General features: G+C 40.6%; 1 protein-coding gene across 8 annotated transcripts in view; it reads right to left on the bottom strand.

Moving 5' to 3' along the window:
- The window catches only part of mybl2 (MYB proto-oncogene like 2), a 39,490-nt gene that overhangs the window by 9,354 nt on the left and 4,652 nt on the right, over nt 1-25,484 (bottom strand). For 3 of the 8 annotated variants that reach the window (XM_033041910.1, XM_033041911.1, XM_033041909.1), the window contains 8 exons: nt 22,958-23,045; nt 19,414-19,485; nt 13,940-14,032; nt 10,442-10,662; nt 9,481-9,637; nt 8,550-8,618; nt 3,378-3,617; nt 822-1,193 (listed from right to left, as the gene is read on the bottom strand). In XM_033041910.1, the coding sequence (XP_032897801.1) occupies nt 822-1,193; nt 3,378-3,617; nt 8,550-8,618; nt 9,481-9,637; nt 10,442-10,662; nt 13,940-14,032; nt 19,414-19,485; nt 22,958-23,045 (1,312 nt within the window). The remainder of the gene's footprint in view (nt 1-821; nt 1,194-3,377; nt 3,618-8,549; nt 8,619-9,480; nt 9,638-10,441; nt 10,663-13,939; nt 14,033-19,413; nt 19,486-22,957; nt 23,046-25,484) is intronic. The other 5 variants (XM_033041914.1, XM_033041913.1, XM_033041915.1 and 2 more) reach the window with 4 other exon arrangements.

Raw genomic sequence — 25,484 nt, 5'->3', positions numbered from 1 at the left:
ATAATTCACATGTAGTAATACTAATGTCTTAATACACTTAATTAAAATGTTTTAAAACAATCTTTAAATGGTGACGCAGCGGTAGAGATGCTGTCTTACAGCGCCAGAGACCCGGGTTCGATCCTGACTATGGGTGCTATCTGTATTGAGTTTATACATTCTCCCCGTGACCTGCGTGGGTTTTCTCCGGGATCTCCAGTTTCCTCCCACATTCCATACAGGTTTGTAGGTTAATTGGCTTGGTAAAATTGTAAATTGTCACTAGTGTGTAGGATAATGTTAGTGCGGTCGGTTCAGACTTGGTGGGCCGAAGGGCTTGTTTCCACGCTGTATCTCTAAACTAAACATGAACAAGAAATGGGATTAATGTGTCAATATGGCTGATGTAAATTTTAGGGGCTAAATATGAAGGACATATTGCCTCTCAATTCAGGTCACTGTGGAATGCTCTTGGATTCATTGGCTAATCCAGAAATAGAGTAGGAGGTAAGCCAAATTCACATCTTCAGTACAGAATAAACCACTGATAGAACTTATCAGCTGAAACTAGGTGGAGGCAAAGAGATAGTTGACGTTTTGGGTCAAGACCATCCATCAGGACTGAGAATGAAGAGAGAAGATGCTGCTGTTTGAGCTTCCGAATGTTTCCACAAGTTTATCGTTTGCTCCAAATTCCAGCATTTGCATTCTCCGATTTCTCATCTGCTGCATGTCCCTGCACATTCCAACCATCCAACTGCTGGCTCTCACTGAGCCCACCAGATAGCTATCTGCTGGAAATAGCCCATTTTGCTTTGACTGCTGTATAATTGCAACATTACCTGTGATGGTGAGAAAGGCAAGGTCTTCACTGGTGTACTTTTTGGAGTCCTGCTGCTGCTGCTGCTGCTGGTGGTGCTACTTTCAATGATCGTGAAGCTATTGCTAGAATTGCTTTCAGTAACCGGTGAAAGGGTAATCTTTGTTTTTCTCTTCCGCCGCAGGATAGTTGGAGGGGTGCTGAAATTACCCGCGACTGGGGAGGTGATCATGGGGATGAGTTCACCCTTCTTTGCACCTTTGCTCAGGTCAGAGATGGTATCCGCATCAATGCGATATTCTGTCAAAGACGGCTGGGTGGTCTCCGCAGGCGTCTGCTTGACGAGATCTTCCGGAAAATCGAAGCAAGATAAATCAGACCATGCATCTGGATCCTTTGATATGAAGAAGAGAGTGTGTTAATGTAATAGTAATTAGATATTTTCTCCAACATGCTTAAAAATTAAAAAGTTGAGTAAACCAAGCAAACCCATCAAAAGCATTATTTCATCCTTCTTAGTTTTAGTTTAGAGATACGGTGGGGAAACAGGCCCTTCGGCCCACCAGCGATCACCCGTACATTAGCTCTATCCTACAGATTACACACAATTGACAGAAGCCAATTAATCTACAAACCTGCACATCTTTGGTGTATGGGAGGAAACCGGAGCACCACAGACAAAAGCCATGTAGTCACAGGGAGAAAGTACAAACTGCGTTCGGACAACGCCTGTAGTCAGGATCAAACCCTGAGTCTCAAGCTCTATAAGGCAACAATTCTACTGCTGCGCCAATGCACTCGAGAATTAGAAGCTCAGGATGGTGGATTGGGTGTCCGTTATGCTTAGACCTGGATGGCAGTCTATTTGAGCCCAAAGGCAGTTCATAATGTACTGCCTCCTCCTGCCATGCAGATATGTCAATGATATTGATGTCAATCATTTATTTATTTGTATAAATAAATTACTGGAATATTTAAACATTGGCAGATTAATATTTCAAGTTCAAAATTATGAGCCATTAGGAAAATCTTGAACACAAAGTGCATGAATTATCAAGGAGTTGCTCATTTATTTCTTCAAAAATAACTATAACATTGTCAATGGCTTTTTTAGTAGCTGCATGGCAAAATTGAGTTTGAGTCCATTGATATCATTTGGCACCCATTTCAGCCAAACAGCAACAAGGACATTGAAAAATATGGGATTCATGCCAGTATTTGAAAAAAAGGTCATATGGTTAATGAAATAACCAGCAAACAGGTATGTATATCTCCAACTCAAATGCATTAACATTTAGAATAATTTAGTTAACAATTTCATGAGTAGTAATGGGTAGAATATATTTCCAAAGTTTAATTTTTGCAAAGCAAATGACAAGATCTGCTGCATATCCTGTCCAACTCGACCAGAGCTGGAAGTCTCCAGATCCCTATCCTCAGCTAAAAAACCTTTATAATAATTATACTGCCAGAACATGTCCACCATTGAACTTCATTTAAATGCAAAGGAATGGTGGAAAATGTTCATGGAAAACAAGTACTGCCAAATGACCGAAGCCCAAGTAATGCCAAATTTCATCACCACCAAGGTGCTGACTAGATGTTATATAGATGCAATGGTTCGAGAAGTTTGATAACCTCAACCCCTACTCTAACCTTGCTCCATACAAAAATATAGGATGGAAATGACAAAGGTAATGTTTGACCTTAACTACAAGGTCAACCAATCAGAACCACGAGATAAGCATTTGTGTTCGAGCCTCACTTTATTGATCATCAACAGGGACTGGAAAAAGTGACCGTGAATGTTTGAATGCAGAACTCTATAAAGATCCAATTACCTTAATAAGTATTTTGAGGGCATGCTGGAAGGTGGCAAAACAATCTATCCCTGTAAACCCCTCAACACTTAACATCTTCTCAGATAGCTGCTGTGTTTCACTAGAAGGAAAGTGAAGTCTGAATGCACCTTCCCCTTCCTCAGCCGAAGCCAGTATAATGGAAGATACAAGTCTCCATTACCATAAATGTATCACATAAATTAGTGCTAATGGTAATGGTAATGGTGGGGGGGAAGAAAGCAGGATAGATACAGGATTTAACAAACAATTCTCCCATGCCAAAATAATGCAGAGAAGTTATGTTTTCCCCTGTCCTCCTAAACATTAATGTTTCCAATTGAGAATTTGACAATTTCGAAACGGTGGCGACCCAGGCTAGGGTGGTAGATTATCCTAGTAGACCAGATACATATTTGCATTCGAGCCTCACTTTATTGATCAACAACAGGGACTAGAAAAAAAATAACCTTGATTGTTTGAATGCAGAACTCTATAAAGATCCAATTACCTCCGATGGATACTAGAGTTGAGGGACATGTGGCACTTAAGCATCTAATTAACTTCAGACAATTCACACAAATAATGGAATCTAACTTATTATTGAGAAACCATTTGTCTTTTGAACAGGTGCTGCAAAAAATGATAGATTCTGGCACTAATTAGAAGTTTCCTGCTGCAAAATTATAAAAAGACAGAAATGTTTTCAACTTAAGAGTAACAACTTCCAAACCACTTACACATTTGATTAGCTCCAGAGGTTCAGATAATTCAGGGGCCTTCTGTGGAGAAACTACTCCCCCACATTCCACAATCACGAACATACTATTGGAAGCCTCTTCTGTGGAATTGTTGGGTTCCTGGGATTGATCTGAAGTGGACTGTTCTTGATGGGTTTCAGAGGAAGCTGATAGTCCATGTTCGAAATGTGCGGAGTTATCTGTTGGAAGACTGCCCGACCAACTGGCTAAACTGTCCTCCTGTCAATAAATGGAAGCGGTGGGGCCGAGAGAGGGGAAGGCAGGGGCAAAACAAACACAAAAAAAAGCTTTCAGCTAAACTTGAAAGGACTTCTAAGTCAACAAATAATTTTGTGGCAACTCAAAATAAATTACAAATCCAAAAGGATTTTGCAACCAAACAATAAGCCATTTAAACCAAGGACTAAGAAGGACACAAAGCACTGGAGTAACTCAGCTGTTCAGGCAACATCCCTGGAGAACATGGAGAGGTGACATTTCGGGTCCCTTCTTCAGACTCTCAAGGGATGCTGCCTGGCCCGCTGAGTTACTCCAATACTTTGTGTTCTTCATTGTAAACCAGAGGCCATTCGGACTGTAAATTCCTATCTCACCAGGGACTAACTTTACTGAACGTTTTTCCTTCTGCCCACAATATTTAATATGTAAATGAATATGTGATTGTTTTTATAGTTTGTTTGGTTATTTGTTTGTTTGTCTTTTTGCACAAAGTCCGTGAGCATTGCCACTTTTCATTTCACTGCACATCTCGTATGTGTATGTGACGAACAAACTTGACTTGACTTGCATCAGCAATTCTTTTTTGGAATTTCTGTCCTGGGCCTCCTCCATTGCCAAAGCGAGGCCACAGGCTAAGTGGATGAGGTTGCATCTCATATTCCACTTGGGTAGCCTATAAATTAAAGGTATGAACATTGAATTCTCCAGTTTTAGGTAACACAAACCACCACTTTTTTTTCTTTATACTCATTCGCTTCCCTATGCACTACCTGGGTGAGCACGCATTTCTCGCACTATCCTGACCCCCCATACAATACAATACAATTCAATTTATTGTCATTTGGACCCCTTGAGGTCCAAACGAAATGCCGTTTCTGCAGCCATACATTACAAACAAATAGACCCAAGACACAACATAATTTACATAAACATCCATCACATTGCTGTGATGGAAGGCCAAAAAAAACTTTTCTCTCCACTGCACTCCCCCCCCCCCCCGATGTCAGAGTCAAAGTCAAAGCCCCCGGCGGGCGATGGCGAATTGTCCCGTGGCCATTAAAGCCACGCCGGGTGATGCAAGGCCGCACACCGGGTCTTGGTGTTAGAGCCCCCGGCGCGTGCTCGCAGTCCCGCGACCATTCCAAGCTGCGCGGGGCGATGATGTAAGGCCCCGCTCCAGGAGCTCTTCAACCCCGCAACTCGGGCGGGAGAAGTCGCCGTTGCGGGAGCCCGGAAAAGCGGTCTCCCTCCAGGGACCCGCGGGCTCCTGGTGCCGCCGTCCGCCAAACCCGCAGTTGCAGCCACCGAAGCTCCGGGGGTCGGGCCGCAGCAGCGTCCACCACAGCTCCACCCGCTCTGGACTCGGCCAGCTCCGCGACGGTGAGGTGAGTAGTCGGCACCACAGCCCCCGGTCTTCCTGTTGGAGGCCGCTCCTCGTTGCGGCCCCAACGACAACGGAGACCCGACAAAGAAAAGGTCGGGTCTCCCGTGCAGGGAGAGATTTAAAAGTTACCCCCTCCCCCCCACACACATACCCCAACAAAAAAGAACAAAAACTACATAAAAACATAGACATAAAATAATAAAAACGCAGACGGACTGCAGAGGCCGCTGCTGACGAGAGTCGCGCCGCCTACTGTATCCCCAATCCCATATACCCTGCCACCTATATCCCTTCCCGACTTCACATTTCATTCTGCCTTTCTCCTTATCTTATCCCTTTTTACCTCCTTTTCATCTCGCCTCCCTCCACCCATCTGCCAGTCAACCCCGCCTTCACCTGCTTGCACCTATCACTTGCAGTGCTTTGTCCTGCCCCCAACTTTTCAAGCTTTCTCCACCCTACCACTATACCTGAAGGAGGCTTCACATCCAAAACATCATCGATCCTCCATAGATGTTGCTTGACCCGCAGAATTAATCCAGCACTTTGTTTCTTTTGTAAACCAGCATCTGCAGTTTATTGTTTCGGCATTAACTTAGTTCCTCTTTTAACTGATGCTCCTTGAGCATTTACAACACTTTATTATTATTTCTGGAATCCGCATTTATTTTGCTTTCACATGCAAGTTATGTACACTGAGTTTTCCCAATTTGACTCTTGTTGAATTTTGGGATCACAGAATGATCTATCAAAAATATACTTTATTTAATTTTCCATACTCCCCTAGAACCCTGCACTAGCTGTGTTTGAGGTTTATATAATGACATGGAATCTCAAAGTATTTGGAATTTATACACTTGGTTTGTCCTATTTTATATAATCTGGATGTTACATAAATATGAAATAATACTTTGTATATTTAAAATCCTGTTCACTTCCAACTTTGGGTTCAACAATTATCCATGAGATTTGAGCAAATTACAAAGGCTGTTTGTTTGAAGTGCTTAATTAATTATTGAAGATATAAAGCAAATAGTTGGAAAATCAGACGCTGTCCCACATAAGAGATTAGTGTGCAAAATTAGAGCACATGGTATTGGGGGTAGGGTATTGACATGGATAGAGAACTGGTTGGCAGTCAAGAAGCAAAGAGTAGGAATTAACGAGTCCTTTTCAGAATGGCAGGCAGTGACGAGTGGGGCGCCGCAAGACTCGGTGCTGGGACTCCAGTTATTTACAATATATATGAACAAATTAGATGAGGGAATTAAATGTGACATCTCCAAATTTGCAGATGATACAAAGTTGGGTGGCAGTGCGAGCTGCAATGCAGATGCTATGCGGCTGCATGGTGACTTGGATAGGTTGGGTGAGTGGGCAGATGCATGGCAGATGCAGTATAATGTGTATAAATGTGAGGTTATCCACTTTGCAAGAACAGGAAGGCAAATTATTATCTGAATGGTGTCAGATTAGGAAAAGGGGAGGTGCAATGAGACCAGGGTATGCTTAGGTTCACCAGGTTAATTCCCGGGATGGCGGGACTGACATATGATGAAAGAATGGGTCTACTGGGCTTGTATTCAGTGGAATTTAGAAGGATGAGAGGGGATCTTATAGAAACATATACAATTCTTAAAGGATTGGACAGGCAGGATGCAGAAAAAATGGTCCCGATGTTGGGGGAGTCCAGAACCAGGGTTCTCAGTTTAAGAATAAGGGGTAGGCCATTTGGGATTGAGATGAGGAGAAACCTCTTCACCAAGAGAGTTGTGAATCTGTGGAATTCTCTGCCATAGACAGCAGTGGAGGCCAATTCACTGGATTTTTTCAAGAGCGAGTTAGATTTAGCTCTTTGGGCTATAGGAATCAAGGGATATGGGGAAAAAAGCAGAAACGGGGTACTGATTTTAGATGATCAGCCATGATCATATTGAATGGTGGTGCTGGCACGAAGGGCCGAATGGTCTCCTCCTGCATCTATTTCTCTATGTTTCTATATTCACGTTGACTCTAGACTCCATCATCTACTAACGAGATACATTATAGCCCTCCTGACTTCACATTTCAGTTAACCAGCTTTTCCAGTTTGCATGAGAATCTGAAATCTGAACAAGAGTCCCAACCCATGATGTTGCCTGTCTATTCCCTTGCATAGATGCTGCCAGACCCACTGGATTGCTCCAACACTGTGTTTTGCTTAAGATTCCAGCATCTGCAGTTCATTGGCTCCATTGCATCAGAATCAGCTACTTCTGATGAAAAGTCATTAACCTGTAACGTAGAAATAAAGAGTTGCAGATACAAAGGGACAAGTGCGGGAGTAACTCAGCAGTTCAGGCAGCATCGCTGGAGAACATGGCGAGGCGACGTTTTAGGATGAGACCCTTCTTCAGTTCTTCTCTACATTGGTGCTGCCTTAATTGTTATATTCACTTACACTAACATTCGCTTACTTCACATCTTCAGCAATGCAGTATTTTGTTCCTCTAAGTTATAAAATGTTTATTTTCCCTCTATACTGTTCTCATTAACTCTTTATTTATTATTCCTTTTATTGATCAATTAACAAGCCTACACCCACTCAAACTGCACCATCACCACTTGCATCACCATATCCCCCTCTTGCCTGCCAGACTTTGTTCTCCGCACCCTTCCACCTTCCCTGTAACTTAAAACATGCTTTTAGTTTCATTTAGAGATACAGCGTGGAAGAAGGCCCTTCGGCCCATCGAGTGTGCGCCGACCAGCGGTCCCTGTACACTAGCACTATCCTACACAGTAGGGACAATATATAATTTTTATGGAAGCCAATTAACCTACAAACCTGTATGTTTTTGGGAGGAAACCCACGTGGTCACAGGGAGAATGTACAAACTCTGTACAGACAGAACCCATAGTCAGGATCAAACCCGGGTCTTTGGCATCGTAAGGCAGCAACTCTACACCTGTGCCACCGTGCTTGCTTTCTACCTTTGCTTAATTTTGATTAAATAATGCACCCTGAAAGGTTAACTCTGTTTCGTAATCCACAATGGTGCTCGCTGTCAATTTCCAGTATTTTTTTAATTAATATTTTTGAATAATTAGCTTTCCTGATCATCTCCAAAAGATAATAACTGAAGCTTAAATTCAGAAAGCTTAAAAATAACTTTGATTGAAATTTTCAACTTTTTGAAAACACACCTACTTTCTCCTTTCTCTCTCCCTTTTCACACTCACGATTAGCTGCTGAAGAACAGTAATCCCAGTATGATACAAACATGAACCTGCCGCTGCTACTGGAATTTTAGATCTGTCAAATTTATATTGCAACTATTGCCTACGCAAAATTGCACAAGGGATACCAGTTTCTCATTCGCTACAGTAATACCATCAGTCAAATGGGTAACGCTGTTGTAAAATAGGATTAAACTAATGAAACATGTTTGTGCTCAATGTATTTACAAAATGTGGCTGCAACCTTCCTTCCGAATACAAACATTAAAACATGCATTTAATTGAATTTCTAATAATTATTCAAGTACTCCACCACAAAATTATCTAACCTGCTTTATCGTAACAGAGGTGGGCTGCGAAATAGCTTCCACGGTGGCGGGGTCTTGTTTTAAAGATGGCTGAAACAGAATTTAAGAAACTATTTTTCAATGCAAGTAAATTATTTCCTGCCCTCTAACAACAATCAGGAAGTTTGTGCCCTATTTTTGCCGAAACTGGGAAGAGTTTGGAGACGACTTGCACAAATTGTATCGTGGATTCTCAATCAATCATCCAGGATGGCAGGCTAAGGAAATTAGTTCTAGAAATACTATTTGGTGAGATCTTGGAAATGAAGGGAAAAAAAACTTGCACTTTCTTTCCCCCCCCCCCCTCCCCATAAGCTATACAGAAATCAATGACCTTTTGTGTAATAAAACTATAACTAAGGACGGTACAAAAATATACATGTATTCAAGTATAGAAAAAGTATTTTAACCCAAATGAAAGGAAAACTGAGAACACGAGTCACAACTTTGTTCAATTCCCTCGCAGGATTCAATTGCTGCCCGAGCCCAAAATGTTCTCAGTAATCTTGTGCATCAGAATTACTTTTTTTAAATCGAGACCCTTACTCGACTTCTCTCTCCAACGAATACAAAAAAACATGATAGGATTATTCCAAGAACAAGATCTCCCCAAATTTATCCCTCAACCAACATTGTTTAGGAAATAAGCCTGGAAAGTCCTCCAGAACATAATTTTTTGTAATGGGGCTATGTAATGCAAAAATAGCCTACATACTGTTTCACAATATTTTATAAAATAAAAGGGACATTATTTTGGAAATAGTAAAAGTATATTTTGCACTTATCATTCAGTTCTGATTTTAAAACTCTCCCATTATATTGACTACCCTAACGTCAGCTAGCAACATTAACAAAAGTTGATAAAGCTTGAATGCTGCAGGAATTCCTCTCTGAACTTTTGCAGAATACAAACCTGTGTCACTGTGGTTCTGAAACACTGGATTTCACCATCTTCTGAATGAGTAAATAAAAACATGGGCATATTCTGGTTACCATCTTGCAAGTAGCCTTCCATCTCCACCTTCCTCTTCATTGTAGAGTTCCAATGGTTTTTTACAGCATTGTCCGTCCTGTCATTCAAAAAATATTAATCCATCTCTCTTTACGTGTTTCTTCACATCCTCCCAAATGGAACAGACTTTAACTACCTGCTCTATTATTTCTCCTGCGATTTAACTGTCAGATTTTACTTGGTAAAATGCTTCAGTAAAACATCCTGAGTTAAGATTGTACATTAACATGAGATATTACAGTTTTGCCAAGCCGACAACTTTAAATTCAAGATGTATATATTTCCCTCAGTAAAGGCGAAAAAGAATTGGTTCACACATCATCTATGATGTCTTTAAATACATTCAGCCCTCAAGACTAATCTGGTGTTTTCCTGCTTTTATTTATATTGTTTTTTTTCCTAATTTTTAAACAATTTATTGCATCTCTCATAATGCAATATTTGAACCTTTGAATAAAATTTTGCATTTTTGATCTGTAATAGAATAATTGTATTACTCATTTACCCTTCATTCCCAAATTCATGCTTGTGGACTACTTTCCAAGTGCTATTTATGCTCCTTTGCCTTACTCAATGTCTTCAAATCTGCCATTTTGTAATTTTAAGGAGGCTAACAGCCATTCATCCAAAAGTATTCATCAAACATTTGCCTCAATGCAACAGTGACAGCACATGGGGCATCTTGTTAGAAAATTATATCAGAATATATCTAGGACTGTCAACAAACAGCTCTTGCAGACAAAGTGGGTCATTCAGCTCCTGCTAATTTCAAATCACACAGAAAACAAACAAATAGAAAGGATTATTAGCAGCCGATCACTGATCATCTTAAAATCTCAGGGAGACGGAGTGGAACACTTGCCTCCCCGGTAGCAGTTTTGCAATCTCTGCCCACCGGTTGCCGAGGACCTTGTGTGCTTCGTAAATAATCTTGTCCTCCTCTTCTGTCCAAGATGATTTCTTAACCTCCGGATTGAGGTGATTATGCCAGCGTTCACGGCACTGCTTGCCAAGTCTCCCTTTCAGAAGTCTAGCAATCAATGACCAACGTTTTGGCCCGTACTTCTGAACTAATTCAATTACCTTCATAAAACAAGAGGAGGCAAAGATCAGTTCATTTTTCCTGCTGCTCTGTGCATTTATATTCTCTTTAACTCATACAATTGGACATTTATTTCAGACTTCCCAGTGCAACACGCCAAAAGAAAACGTGAGCAAGCCGAATTGAGCCTTTCGACAACATTGCTATAGTTAGGTACACTGAACAGCAAAGAAAAGTCAGGTGCTGAGCTCTCCAACATTTATGCTCCTCAATCCAAGGGTGAAACATTAGAAATTAGATGAACAGTGGGGCAGCACGGTGGTGCAGTGGCAGAGTTGCTACCTTACAGCGTGAGAGACCCAGCTTCGATCCTGACTATGGGTGCTGTCTGTACGGAGTTTGTAAGTTCTTCCCGTGACCTGCGTGGGTTTTCTCCGGTTTCCTCCCACTCTCCAAAGATGTAAAAGTTTGCAGGTTAATTGGTTTGGTAAAGATTGCAAATTGTTCCTCGTGTAAATGTGCAAGGATTGCTGGTCGGCGCAGACTTGGTGGGCCGAAGGGCCTGTTTCCACACTATCACTAAACTAAACTAGGTAATTCCATCTGTTTGCCATTAAGATTATAACTTTTCTTTTAACTGCTTTTCTCAATATCACTCAATTCTGTTTGGATTCCAAAGTGTATCAATCTTTATCTTGAATATACTAAATGAATGCTGTGGTTACAAAGATTCACAATTTCGTGAAATGTTTAAATCTCAGTCCAAAATGACAAACTCCTTATAATAAAACCTCAAATCCTAATTCTAAAGCTTCTCAACATCTGCTCCATCAAATCCTTTAAGAATGTTGTTTATTTCAATAAGATCTATTTTAATTTGTTTAAATTCTTAAGGGCCTGTCCCACTTACGCGACTTTTTTCGGCGACTTGCCGGCACCCGTCATAGTCGCAGCGACGACCAGAAAAAGGTACGACTCTTTGACACCTGTATGGTCGTGAGTAGTCGCCCAAAGAGTCGTACCTTTTTCCGGTCGCCGTTGGATTTTCAACATTTTGAAAATTTTCAACAACCTACTGCGACTATGAGTGCCGGCAAGTCGTTGAAAAAAATCGAGTAAGTGGGACAGGCCCTTTCGGAATAGAGGCCAAATATTCTCAACCTTGTGATCATTTACTACAAAACAAAAACTAATCACTGTAACTTAAGAGCGGTCTCATGAATCCCAAGATCTTATTTTAATACAGTTCCTTTTTAAAAATAAACATTGGCATATATACGTCAATACTCACTATATAATTTAGTCTTCTACTTGATTTTTGTACCTACATATATGTAAACACAGAAAAAAGATCCATCTCTCTCTCGAAACTCTGATGCTTCCAGGATTTTTACATTTATTAATGACATTCCACATTGATCTTTTTTACCAAAGTGGATAGCTTCACGTATATCCATACTCAAACCACATTCGTAGTCACATAATTGATCGGTATTCCTTTGAAACCCTATTGGCCCTCCTCATGGTTTACTTGCCTATACTGCTTTATACTGTCAGCTAACTTATTACCATAAAACCACGACACAGGTGCAAAATTAGTCTACTCCACCATTCGATCATGGATGATTGATTTTCCCCCTCTCAAACCCATTCTTCTGCCATCCCCAGTAACCTTTGATACCCTTACTAATCAAGATCCTATTAATTTAGTTCAGTTTAGAAATACAGCACGGAAACAGGCTCTTTGGCCCACCGAGTCCGCACCGACCAACAATCCCTGCACACTAACATTATCCTACACACACTATTTTACCAAGCCAATCACCCTACAAATCTCTATGTCTTTGGATTGCGAGAGGAAACCGGAGCTCCCAGTGAAAACACATGCAGGTCACGGGGAGAATGTACAAAATCCAGACAGCCCTCTTAGTCAGAATCAAACCTGGGTCTCTGGCGCTGTAAGGCAGCAACTCTAGTGCTGCGTCACCGTGCCACCCACAATCTATGCTTTAAAAATGCCAAATGACATGTCCTCTACGGCCGTCTGTAGCAATGAATTCCAGATTCATCACCATGGGCTATAGAAATTCCCCCTCATCTCCATTTTAAAGATACATCCTTTTATTCTAAGGCTATGCCCACAGGCCCTAGACGCCCACCACTACTGGAGGGTTGCAATCAAACCCTCACACTTGAATAATTAAGATTGTAAATCACCAAGACCAAGAAGTGATTTCCCACTACCACATTATTTATAGCCTGACAAATCAAAAAGGGCAAGACACAGTTTCTGGAGTAACTCAACAGGACAGGCAGCATTTCTCAATAGAAGGAATGGGTGATGTTTCATGTTGAGACCCTTCTGCAGACTGTAAATCAGGAGGGACAGAGACAGTGATAGGAAGGGTAAGGTGCTAAAACATTTATTTATTTAGCCATTTATCTGTTAACTTATTATATTCATTTGTGCGCACTGATGGCAAGGTCAGCATTTATTGTCCTTTTCTAACTGCTCTTGATAAGGTAGCAATGAGCTACATTGAATATTTTTCAGAATCAGGATTACATGAGACTTGAAGGGCAAGCTGTAAGTGCTAATGCCACCATCGCCCATTTTGCAGGTATAGGTTATATCTATTTAATTCAGGGAATTTGTTGGTTTCTGGTCCACCACTTCTTTCATTTACTAGTATTAATTTATTATGTTACTTATTCTCAATTGAAGGTTGGTCAGCAATATTTTTGGAATGTTGTTATGCATCTGTCTTCCCAGTAAAAGGCATTTGTGCAATAGAAAAACTTGCCTCATGTATTAAATGAACATCACATCCTTTATTTCCCTTTATAGGCTTCAAAATTTCATTAAATATATCTTCAATAGTGTTTAATTGCCATTTGTTTACAGAGCTGGAACAATAAATTTCTTGCTTGATATACTTGTTCCAATTTTATAAGTCTCAAGTTTACATTTAATACCTTTGCCATTATTTCACTATATAATTTGTGCTTGCAAGGAATCCACAATTTAAACAATTGTATACCTCTTGATAAAGCAAATAGAATTTAATAGCAAACTTATAACTTTCCCCCTTCAATCCCACTATCTTTAACTAATCCTCTGAGCTAAGGTTGCTTTCATTTCTCATGGGTTATTTTATACTTGGTAGAAAAGAGTAAGTCACCACGTTGGAATTCACTGCTATAAATCCGAGCTCAATGGTTCTATTTGATTGTTAACTTAGAACTATATTAACCAGGCCTCGGAAGTAATAAACTTATGGAACTACAAAATCTAAACCTTTTATTACCAATCATTACCTTCTGGTCTTCTTCCTTCGTCCACGGACCTTTCACTAGATCTGGATTCAGAACCTTCAGCCACCGATGTTGGCACTGAGTATCTGTTCGGTTCTGTAAAACAAAAATCAAAAGTATAATTAATCTAATTACCAGGGTACTTAAGGAAGTGGCCCTAAAAATCGTGGACGTATTGGGTGATCATTTTCCAATGTTCTATAGATTCATGATCAGTTCCTGTGGGATTGGAGGGTAGCTAATGTTATCCCACATTTTAAGAAAGGCAGGAGAGAGAAAACAGGGAATAAAGACCAGTTAGCCTGACATCGGTGGTGGGGAAGATGCTGGAGTCAATTATAAAAGATGAAACAGCGGCACATTGGATAGCAGTAGAAGGATCGGTCCGAATCAGCATGGATTTACGAAGGGGAAATCATGCTTGACTAATATTCTGGAATTTTTTGAGGATGTAACTAGGAAAATGGACAAGGGAGAGCCATCTGGGGTCCTTGTTCATCAGTCACTGAAAGTAAGCATGCAGGTACAGCAGGCAGTGAAGAAAGCGAATGGCATGTTGGCCTTCATAACAAGAGGAGTTGAGTATAGGAGCAATGAGATCCTTCTGCAGTCGTACAGGGCCCTAGTGAGACCACACCTGGAGTATTGTGTGCAGTTTTGGTCTCCAAATTTGAGGAAGGACATTCTTGCTATTGAGGGAGTATTGCACAAGGTTAATTTCCGGGATGGCGGGACTGTCATATGTTGATAGAATAGAGCGGCTGGGCTTGAATACTCTGGAATTTAGAGGGATGAGAAGGGATCTTATTGAAACATATAAGATTATTAAGGGTTTGGTCACGCTAGAGGCAGGAAACATGTTCCCGGTGATGGGGGAGTCCAGAACCAGGAGCCACAGTTTAGGAATAAGGGTTGAGCCATTTAGAACGGAGATGAGGAAATACTTTCTCACACAGAGAGTTGAGAGTCTGTGGAATTCTCTGCCTCAGAGGGCGGTGAAGGCCGGTTCTCTGGATGCTATTAAGAGAGAGTTGGATAAAGCACTTAAAGATAGCGGAGTCAAGGGATATGGGGATAAGGCAGGAACGGGGTACTGATTGCAGATGATCAGCCATGAATGGCGGTGCTGGCTCGAAGGGCCAAATGGCCTACCTGGTTGTCTAATCAATAAAAGTAGAAATTGCATAACAGAAGAGACAGGTTATTTGATTATCTCAGTCTCGTGCCATCCTCCATTGCTACTACTAGACTTGGTATACTCGTCTCTTTTTAATTGGATATTGCCTCAACATCATTTCTGATAATGTGTGAGATCAGCCTCCATATGCACTCAGCCAATTAGTTCTGATTCCTTGATCATTAATTCCCTTCGGTAAGAAGATCACATCACTCTTGCCATTACCTTCCAAGGCACCGGACATTGCATCTGCTCAATGCCAGAAATATCAAGACTAATCCCGCTCCTTCACACACATTTTAGGAAAGTAGTGTTACACTTTTAGTGCCATTGCTATCTTTCCACTGACTTTGTTGTAGCCACTCTTTCCTAGGACTATTCAAATAAAGATGTCATAATTAGGACCAGTATCAAAACACAGCCATACAGGAATTCACTTGTGCTCCCTTCAATTCAGAACATCATGTTCCATATTCACCAACACTACCCACTGTTCTGAAGCCAAAATAGCATGAGGTGATCTCCTTGCAAATGTCTCTATTCCATTTGGAGATATGTTATTGGCTTTGCTGAGGTTATATTTCAAGTTCCCCTCTCAATCCAACTAGTTTCCAGTTGTAACCAACCTCAGCACCTAATATAGGAATGGTCTCGTGCCTCAAACTTTACTTGCACATTTGGTTTGAACTTCTGATTTTCTCAAACTTTAGAAATGTCTTTACTAGTTCCTACCATAATCTTCTACCTACTTTCCACCAATTCAAATTTCTGATAATATATACACCAACGGCAATAGAGAGGAAGGATATTGCGTTGAAGGATCAGGATAGTGAAACAGCTTGGGTACAGATAGAGAATAACAAGGGGAAAAAAACACTAGTGGGTGTAATTTATAGACCTCCAAATAGCTGTGACGCTGTTAGTCAGAACATAAATCTGCAAATAGTTGACGCATGTAAAAAGGGAACTGCTGTAATCATGGGGGACTTCAATTTTCATATTAATTGGGCAAACCAAACTGGGCAGGGTAGACTAGAGGAAGAGTTTATAGAATGTATTAGAGACGGGTTCCTAGAACAGTATGTCACAGAACCGACAAGGGGGGAGGCAATCTTGGATCTGGTCCTGTGTAATGAAGCAGGATTGATTAAAAATGTCATAGTTAGGGACTCGTTGGGAACAAGTGACCACAATATGGTCGAATTCCATATTCAAATAGAAGGGGAGCAGGTTGAAACTCAGGCTAGGGTGCTTAGTCTAAATAAGGGGGATTATGAAGGTATGAGGACTGAGCTGATCAAAGTTGACTGGGATAGCAGACTCAAGAATAAGACGGTACATGAGCAGTGGTGTACGTTTAAGGATCTACTGTATAACCTTCAAGAAAAATTTATTCCTATGAAGAAAAAAAGGGGTAAGGGTAAGAACAGTCAGCCATGGCTCAGTAAAACTATAAAGGATAGTATTCGGCTGAAGGCAAGGGCATATAAGGTAGCCAGAGATAGTGGGAGGGTAGAGGATTGGGAAGCATTTAAAGGTCAGCAAAGAATAACTAAGAGATTATAAAAACTATATTTTTTTCTATAGATTGGGGGTAATATATTAGCATGGGTAGAGGATTGGCTGACAAATAGGAAGCAGAGAGTGGGGATAAATGGTTCATACTCGGGATGGCAACCGGTAACTAGCGGGGTTCCGCAAGGGTCGGTGCTGGGACCCCAGTTGTTCACAATTTATATAAATGATTTGGAGGAGGGAACCAAGTGTAATATATCAAAATTTGCGGACGATACAAAAATGGGAGGAAAAGTTGGGGATGAGGAGGATAGGAAGAGTCTGCAAATGGATATAGATAAGCTAGGTGAGTGGGCAACAACTTGGCAGATGAAATTTAATACTAATAAATGTGAAGTCATTCACTTTGGGAAAAAAAATGATAGGGCAAGTTATTTTCTAAATGAGGAGGAGCTGCGTTGTAATGCAACGCAAAGGGATCTAGGGGTATTAGTACATGAATCACTAAAGGTCAGTATGCAGGTGCAGCAAGCAATCAGGAAGGCCAATGGAGTTTTGGCCTTTATTGCTAGGGGGATTGAGTATAAAAACACGGAGGTCTTGCTGCAGCTGTACACAGTATTAGTGAGACCACATTTGGAATACTGTGTACAGTTCTGGGGTCCATACTTAAGGAAGGATGTACTAGCCCTGGAGGCAGTGCAGCGAAGGTTTACAAGATTAATTCCTGCAATGAGGGGATTGACATATGAGGAAAGGTTAAGTAAGCTGGAGCTCTACTCTTTGGAGTTTAGGAGAATGAGAGGCGATCTCATTGAAACATATAAGATCGTGAGGGGCCTTGATCGGGTGGATGCACCGAGGATGTTCCCAATGATCGGGGAAACTAGAACTAGGGGACATAGTTGCAGAATAAGGGGGGGCTCTTTTAAAACTGAGATGAGGAAGAACTTCTTCACCAAGAGGGTGGTTAATTTATGGAATTCACTGCCCCAGGGAGCAGTGGAAGCAGAAACGTTAAATATATTTAAGTCTAGAATAGATGGTTTTTTAGCTGCCGAGGGGATAAGGGGCTACGGGGAGAGGGCAGGGATATGGACCTAGGTATGGTTAGTATAGTAAGACCTGAGTGATCTCCTGGACAAGTGTCGATCGCCTGGATTGGGGTCGGAGAGGAATTTCCCGGATTTTTTTCCCCGAATTGGACCTGGGTTTTTATCCGGTTTTTTGCCTCCCCCAGGAGATCACGCGGTTCTTGGGGTGGAGAGGGGTGATAGCGGTATGAAGGGGAGGGTAGTGTCTTGTGTTCTGTGTCTTGTGTCTACTGTTTGTGGGTAAGTGTGTCTGTTTAGTGTTCAGCCATGAGCGAATGGCGGTGCGGGCTCGACGGACCTGGTGGTCTACTCTCGCACCTACTTTCTATGTTTCTATGTTTAATACGTCAGCCCACTCTCACCTACTGGTTGGCCTGCAGTAACCCCTCGTTACAATGGACCATGGGGGGGGGGGGGGGCGGGAGAGAGAAATGGTGTCTGTTATCGCTGATTGTCCATTATAACGAAGTAAGGGGTAATCATTGTATTAAGTCGCAGAAACAAAAACTTGCAGTTGCCGGCTAAGACACAAGGTGCTGGAGTAACTCAGCAGGTCAGGGAACATCTCTGGAAAACATGGATAGGTAACTTTTCAGGTCGAGACCCTTCTTCGGACTCTTGGTCCAGAACAGGGCTTGGAATCCAGGCGAGTTGACGGTCTCTGCCTGCTGGCGACCGGGGGAAAGGTGAGGATCGGCGGAATCAATGGTCGTGACCTGCGAGCGGCTGGAGTGCAGGTAAGGGTCAGCGGTGGCAGGCACAAGCAGAGGGTGATATGGGCAGCCGGGGCTGTAAGCGTCAGAGGAGGCAGTATGAGCCAGTGGTGGCATAGGCAACCGGGGCTATAGGGGGCAGGGGAGCGGGTGTGAGCCGGGGGTGGCGTGGGCAACCTGCACGTAAGTGGCAGGAGAGGGGGTGTTAGCTGGTCATGGTGGGTCAGTCTGCAAATATACAAGTTTTAAAACTGCATTGAATACTGCTCAGAGAGGAAGCAAGTGAGCCTTTAAGTAATTGGTACTTAATAATAGTTACAAGTTTTTAGATAATAAGCGATGAAGCAACTGGTACATGTTATTTTTAGAGGTGGGAGAACAATGTGAACTAGTATTTGGGATATAGCATAACAAACACTGTAAGCAAATCCTCAGAACTGTACCTACATCTTTAAAGCAGCACCCCCAGTTTCCTGGAGCCCAGATCAAGACCACGAAAGCTCTACAGAACTGTGGATGCCTTCCAAGCAGTAAAGCGAAGAAAACTAGCAGTGAGCTAAAGACTAAACAAATTCATTCCACAAAGAAAGCAAGTTTACATTGCACCAAATTGGGAAATTAATGAGGACTAAGTTCCATAGAACTGCATTACTTGACTTAAAGGGAGCCGTTATTCAACAATTGTAGGAATCTTGTACTTGATTGCTGGAAAGAGCTATGCAAGGCAAAATAACATAATAGCATAACCTCTAACAAGAGAGTTTAGTCCCTGCTTACTAGTCCCTAAAATTTCCAGACTGATCATTGTTTGTTTCACAGTACCCAAATATAATTCCAGATGTTTAATTGCAAAATAAATGTTGTTTCCAAAGTCTACATTTACACTAACGGGAAGGTAGTATGCAAGATTAATTTTTCTCATGAAGAACTAGGACAACAGTGACTACCTTTAAAAGTCACAACTACAAAGATACTTACTGAGAAATTACTTGCTATAAGTCTCCAGTCATTTTTGCCAAATTGCTTTATCAGCTTCTTCAACCTTTCATCCTATACAAAAGTAAAAAGTTTAACTTAAACCCCCATAAAACGATTATCATTCATATTTTTAAGATAAACACAAAATGGTGGAGTAACTCAGCGGGACAGGCAGCATCTCTGGAGAGAAGGAATGGGTGACGTTTCAGGTTGAGACCTTTCCTTCATCTTTGTTGGAGACACTGTTAAGTGCCTCTTATAGGCACTATAATGGATTTGTAAAATGACATGTTAATAGGTCTCTGTAAAACGTATCATAAGTTATTCAAGCCCAATAAACTGTGGGACCAATGTAGAGAATTCCCATAACTTTTCGATTAGATTGTGCAGTATATGGAAAAATGGGTCATTAGAGTGTTGCTTTTATAATGGCTATACCATTATTAAAATGTGTACTGTAAACCCATTTAATGATTGCATTCTTATGGTTGTTAGTACATAGAGTTATTCAGGTCAGTGGTATCATTAGCAGCAGCTTTAAGATATAAAGAAGTTGACTTTTAAAATCAACCGCATGACTCTAGACAGCTGGCTAAGAATGTCACTGACTACCATATTCATTGTCAGCATAGTCAGAAACTGAATGCTGTCAAACATTCAAACTTTATCATCCTTAAGCAGATAATACTTCAGTGATTACAATAATAGTACCATAATCCTCATTCCTTTTTTTAAAGAGTAGGCGAGAACAATTCAGATATCTTATCTATAATTTAAAAGTTCATTTAATTTCATAATTGGTTATTATGATTGGGAAATTTTGCAAATCAAGATAAGAGGACAAAGTATCAGGAATTTATTAGAGTCCGTAATTGAGGATAAAGTGACTGGTAACATTTGAAAACTTTTGGTTGATCACAGAAAGCCGACATGGATGTACAGAGTGTAACTCACATCCAATGATTTTCTTTTTAATAAACATATTCTTTAGTGAGCAGGGGGATATCTGTGATGTTACTTAACATAGCCAACCATAAGAATTTCCAAAAATCTCTCATGACAAAACACAAAACAGCTTCTCCATGGAACTGAAGGCAATTTACTGGGCAAAGTCTAAACAATTGTGTGATTACGTGAAAGGAGACAAGAATTGAGATAATGCATATATTCAAACTGATAGCACATGACTTAGTAGGGCCCCAAAGATTGCAATTATTCTGTGCATTTAAGTGATTTATAGCACGAGATAGATATACTTTTCTATATGTATTCATAACACAAAGATAAGCAGCACTACAGATGAAAGCATTAAATTAAAATGATTTTAATGGGATGAGCAAGGGTGCCAAATAATTTTAATGTTGATAGCTGCAAGGTCATGTACTCAGCAAAAGTATAGAGCACAGTACTTCCTAAATGGCAAGAAGCTAGAAGCAGTGGAAATACCACTACATAGGCCACTAAAATGTCAGGCAAATAGAAAAAACAATAGGTTAATGGAATACTGACCTATATATCCCAGGATAGGTTAGAAGCTAGCTAAACATAACCTTGGTCAGATCACATTGGGAGGAATTCCAATTATTTCTCGAGGAACATGTCAATGGAAAAGTAGAGTAGATTTGCAAAAATCCATAAAAGAGATAATGCAAATTGTAATGGCTGCCAAACTGCAGGAAGCAAGTGAGAATGTGCAGAGAAAATTCACCTGGATGTTGCCTCGAATTAAGGACTGTAATTACAAGGAGATATTGGAGAAAATGGGTTCATTCTGACTGGAACGTAGGAAGTTGAATGGTGATGTATTCAGCTTTATAAAATTATGAGGGGCATAAATAGGATAGTCAGGATCGTTTTTCCAGGGTAGGGGAGTCTAGAACCAGATGGCACAGTTTTAACTTGAGAGGGTGATGAATATCTGGAATGAGCTGTCGGAGGTGGTGGTGGAGCATTTATGACTTTTAAAAGGTGTTTGAGCTCGAAAAAGGTTGGGGAACACAGGCCAAATTCAGGCAAATAGGATTAGCATAGATAGGTATCATGGTCAGTATGAGTGTGGTGGCTCAAAGGTTCCATTTCTTTAGACATACAGACATAGGAAACAGGCCCTTTAGCCCAGTGTGTCGGCGCTGAACAGTGATACACTAACAATATCCTACACATTAGGCACAATTTACAATTTTACCGGAGCCAATTAACCTACAAAACTGTACATATTTGGTGTGCTGGACGAAACCGGAGCACCTGGAGAAAACCCATGCGCTCACCGAGAGAATGTACAAACTCTGTAGATAGCACCTGTAGTCAGGATTAAACCCGGGTCTCTGGCGCTGCACGGCAGCAGCTCCACCCCTGCGCCACCTATGGTGTATGTTTCATTGATTCAAAATTGATTGAAGTGTCAGGAATTTAATAAGAGAGGCGATTTAGTTGACATTTGTAAGATGTTCAAGGGAACCGATTAGATAAGAGTGCAATTATTTACTCAGGTCAAGGCCTAGGTATATTATCTAAAAATTAGAGCCAGCCTCTCGGGAGTGAAGTTGGAAAGCATACAGAGCTGATATAAATTTGAAACTCTTCCACATATAACGATTGAAGCCGGGCCGTTTGTTAAATTTTAAATCCAAAACTGAGTTTCGATAATCAAGCTATTAATGGAAATAAAAGCATAAATATGGAATAAGATAACAAATCAGCCAATGGAGGAGCTTAAAAGGATTAATGACTTAATCTTGTGCCAATGTTACAAGAACAGAAGATGGTATCTCAGACTACATAATACCCAAGGCCAAACGTTCTTCCATCATGTAGTTGCTCTAGCACATGCATCAACAATATCCAGAATGAATAGGTAGGCAGCTGCAATGGTTAGTGAGATTACTGAGCTTTGGTTAATGTGTCAATCTTTAGGCAGATCTATGGACATCAGTCACTTGAAATTAACGAGGGTCACGTCAACCTTTTGGATAGGTTGCACACGGCAGTGACTATATCAGTTCAATATCTTCTGAGAAAAATAATCAAGCTCACCCCAGCCACATTTACAAGTCGTACTGCTTGGATTTTGTCAGAATTGTCGTGCACATTTTGAAATAAGTGGATGTGGCCACTGTTTCACCCACCAGACATCAAACCTGCATTTTGTCCTTACTAAAAAAATGTTCACATTCGTTTATCAAACATTTCATTTGGATAGCACAGGAATGTTTTCAGGAATATTTCAGTAAAACCTAGAGTGACATTAAGCAGCGAATACTGAATAGAAAAAAAATTAGGTTTCTACTAGATCATCTCCTTCTGTCTAAGGTGGCATGAAAAGAGTTTGTGGATCAAAATGGGATTTATTTTCTTAAAAGATGAGTTGAATAATGCTAAGTGGAATTTCTACACAATCAATGGATTTTACATAGAAATGCCAATTACTCTTTAATCTAATTCAATAATGCTAACACCATTTTGCCCAATACCAAATATTAAAATGTTATTCATTTTGCAATCTTAAATGTGTACATTTTAAATAAACTGATTTCAGAGTAGATACCTCTTCTGAAGTCCATTTGGCTCTGAAAAGTTTACTTGTATCTTTGTGGTCTGGAACATCACAATCCAAATCCTCATCCAACTCCTCACTATATTTCAAGGAAAGAAAGAATAGCTCAAAATGCAGCAGATACAGGTCAACTTGTTTTGAGTTTCCTCGAGGGCATAGCATAGAAGGCAGACCTAGAATGTGAGAAAATAGGATTAAAGCAGGTAGACACTTGACGGCTGGCAGTGAAACCACAGACCCATGGACGTATTTCCATCCGTGGTCCACATTTATCATCTGCCCTTCATTGACACGCTGACTTGCATCACCATCAACAAGTCACCATCAGCAAAGCCTGTGGTTTGCAATGAAGTCATTTAAAATTTAATAGACCATGAACCACAAAACATAAATCTCAAGTTTAATTTAACTAAAGCCCCACTGTATTTATTTTTTAAGGCAAGAGTGGACAGATTCTTGGCTAGTAAGGCTGTCAAGGCAGGGGAGAAGGCAAGAGAATGGGGTTGCGAGGGATAGATCAGCTTTGATTGAATGGCGGGATAGATTTGATGCGCGGAATGGTCTAATTCAGCTTCTATGGCTTATATTGAAGGTACTTAAGAATTCCAAAGTATTTAATGGAACAATGATGACTGGAAATTAATTATAAATTCTCAGATCAATTTTGGATATTGTCTACAAATTGACTTTTCTTTCATTCAATCTACATTCCTGAAACTGCATTTCATCTTGCATCCTCAAATCCTTAGGCCTTAAAATTTGCCTTTGTGTTAAAAATGTATGAATTAGGGGTAGGAATGGGCCTCTCAGCCGATCGTCTGCTTCACCATTGAATGGGATTGTGGCTGATTAGCTTGTACTGTTCCAAGCTCTTTTTTGTTGTCTTTGTGCAATTTCCTTTCATGTCATTTTTTTTGTTTAAATTCATCCATATGTGCATTGCAGTTAAGGTCAGGATTTATTGTTCATCGTTAAGACATCCTTGGGAAAGTGGTTGCGAGCAAACGTTTTTGATGAAGGTACTCTCACAGTGCCATGGATAAAGTTCAGGATTTAAACCTTGCAGTGATAAAGGTCAGTATTTTATTTCCATGTTAGATTTGTCGGCGTCTTGAAGAGAAATTTGCATGATTTACTGTCCCCATGTGTATGCTGATCTATCCTTGGTTGCAACAATTGCAGGTTGGGAGATTTTGACAGAATAATGTAGGCAAGTAACTGCATTGCATTTTGGAGGCAGAACAGAATTTCAGGGTGGTTGATACGGTGCCAATCAAACAGTTTGCTTTGTTCAGGTTGGTGTCAAGCATCTTGAGAGTTGTTAGAACTGATCTCATCCAGTCGAGAGAATGTAGCTCCAATTTTCGAACAATAAAGGGGAATTTTGTGATTTCATTTTGCCCAATTTGTATATCTCAGATGGATTGGGATTTTCCAAATCTTGGTGGTCATTCAAGGAAGATAGTGACAGGAAAACCAGAGTACTTGGAGCAAGTGTGCGTTTTTTTTAATGTTGAGGATGCAATTATCTTCAGCAAAAGAGGGAAAAATGGATCAACTATGATTGAATGGTGGAGTAGACTCAATGGGCCAAATGGCCTACTTCTGTTCCTATGCACAGGAATTCTCAAGGATCTCTTTCCGACTCTTCCATACACTGTGTCTTTCGGCTAATTTCTTAATTTTATAATTTGCATCTAAAATTATGAAAGAAGCTAAAGAATTTCCAAAGCACATTACACAGACAATATTTAATAGGGATTTTATAACAGAGATCACACCAGCTGATTTGCACAGAACAATTCGCACAAGAAGGAATACGATAGAACTAGAAATGTGAGAAAACAATAATATTTTAAGTTGCAGAGGGGGAGAGAGAATGCATTAGGATATAGACCAAAGATACTTAAGGAAACCATCTCATTAAAACCAGCAATTAAAGATAGGTGAAGAAATAAGAGAAGCAAATTGAAATGATGGTACAGCCACATCTGTGGAAAGAAAACATAAGAGTTATTCCCTGAAATTATTAAATACAATAGACATAACATAATTGAAAATAATTGAAAATACGAGCAACAGCAGGCTATTTGACCCTTCACGCCTGCTCCATCATTCAATGTGATCATTGTTAAGACTCAAGCTCTACAATGGGCCCAGAAAGAAAATGAGATGCTGTTCCTCACACATATGTTCAGCATTATTGGAGCAATGCAGGAAGCTGAAGGCAAAGGTTAGACAGGGAGTGGACAGGAGAAGTAAAGTGATAGGCAGAAAACTCACCCTTACAGGTGAGTATGATGTTGTGGGAATTACAGAGACATGGCTGCAAGCGGATCAGAGCTGGGAACTGAATATTCAGGGGTATATGTCCTATCGAAAAGACAGAGGGGGTGGGGTGGCTCTGTTGGTAAGGAATGAAATTCAGTCCCTAGCGAGGGGTGACATGGAGTCAGAAGATGTAGAGTCATTGTGGATATAACTGAGAAAATGTAAGAGTAAAAAGACCCTAATGGGA

Source organism: Amblyraja radiata, chromosome 23, assembly GCF_010909765.2.
Source record: "Amblyraja radiata isolate CabotCenter1 chromosome 23, sAmbRad1.1.pri, whole genome shotgun sequence".
Taxonomy (NCBI): domain Eukaryota; kingdom Metazoa; phylum Chordata; class Chondrichthyes; order Rajiformes; family Rajidae; genus Amblyraja; species Amblyraja radiata.
The sequence above is the reverse complement of the archived record's forward strand: the minus strand, read 5'-3'. Positions and strand labels throughout refer to the sequence as shown.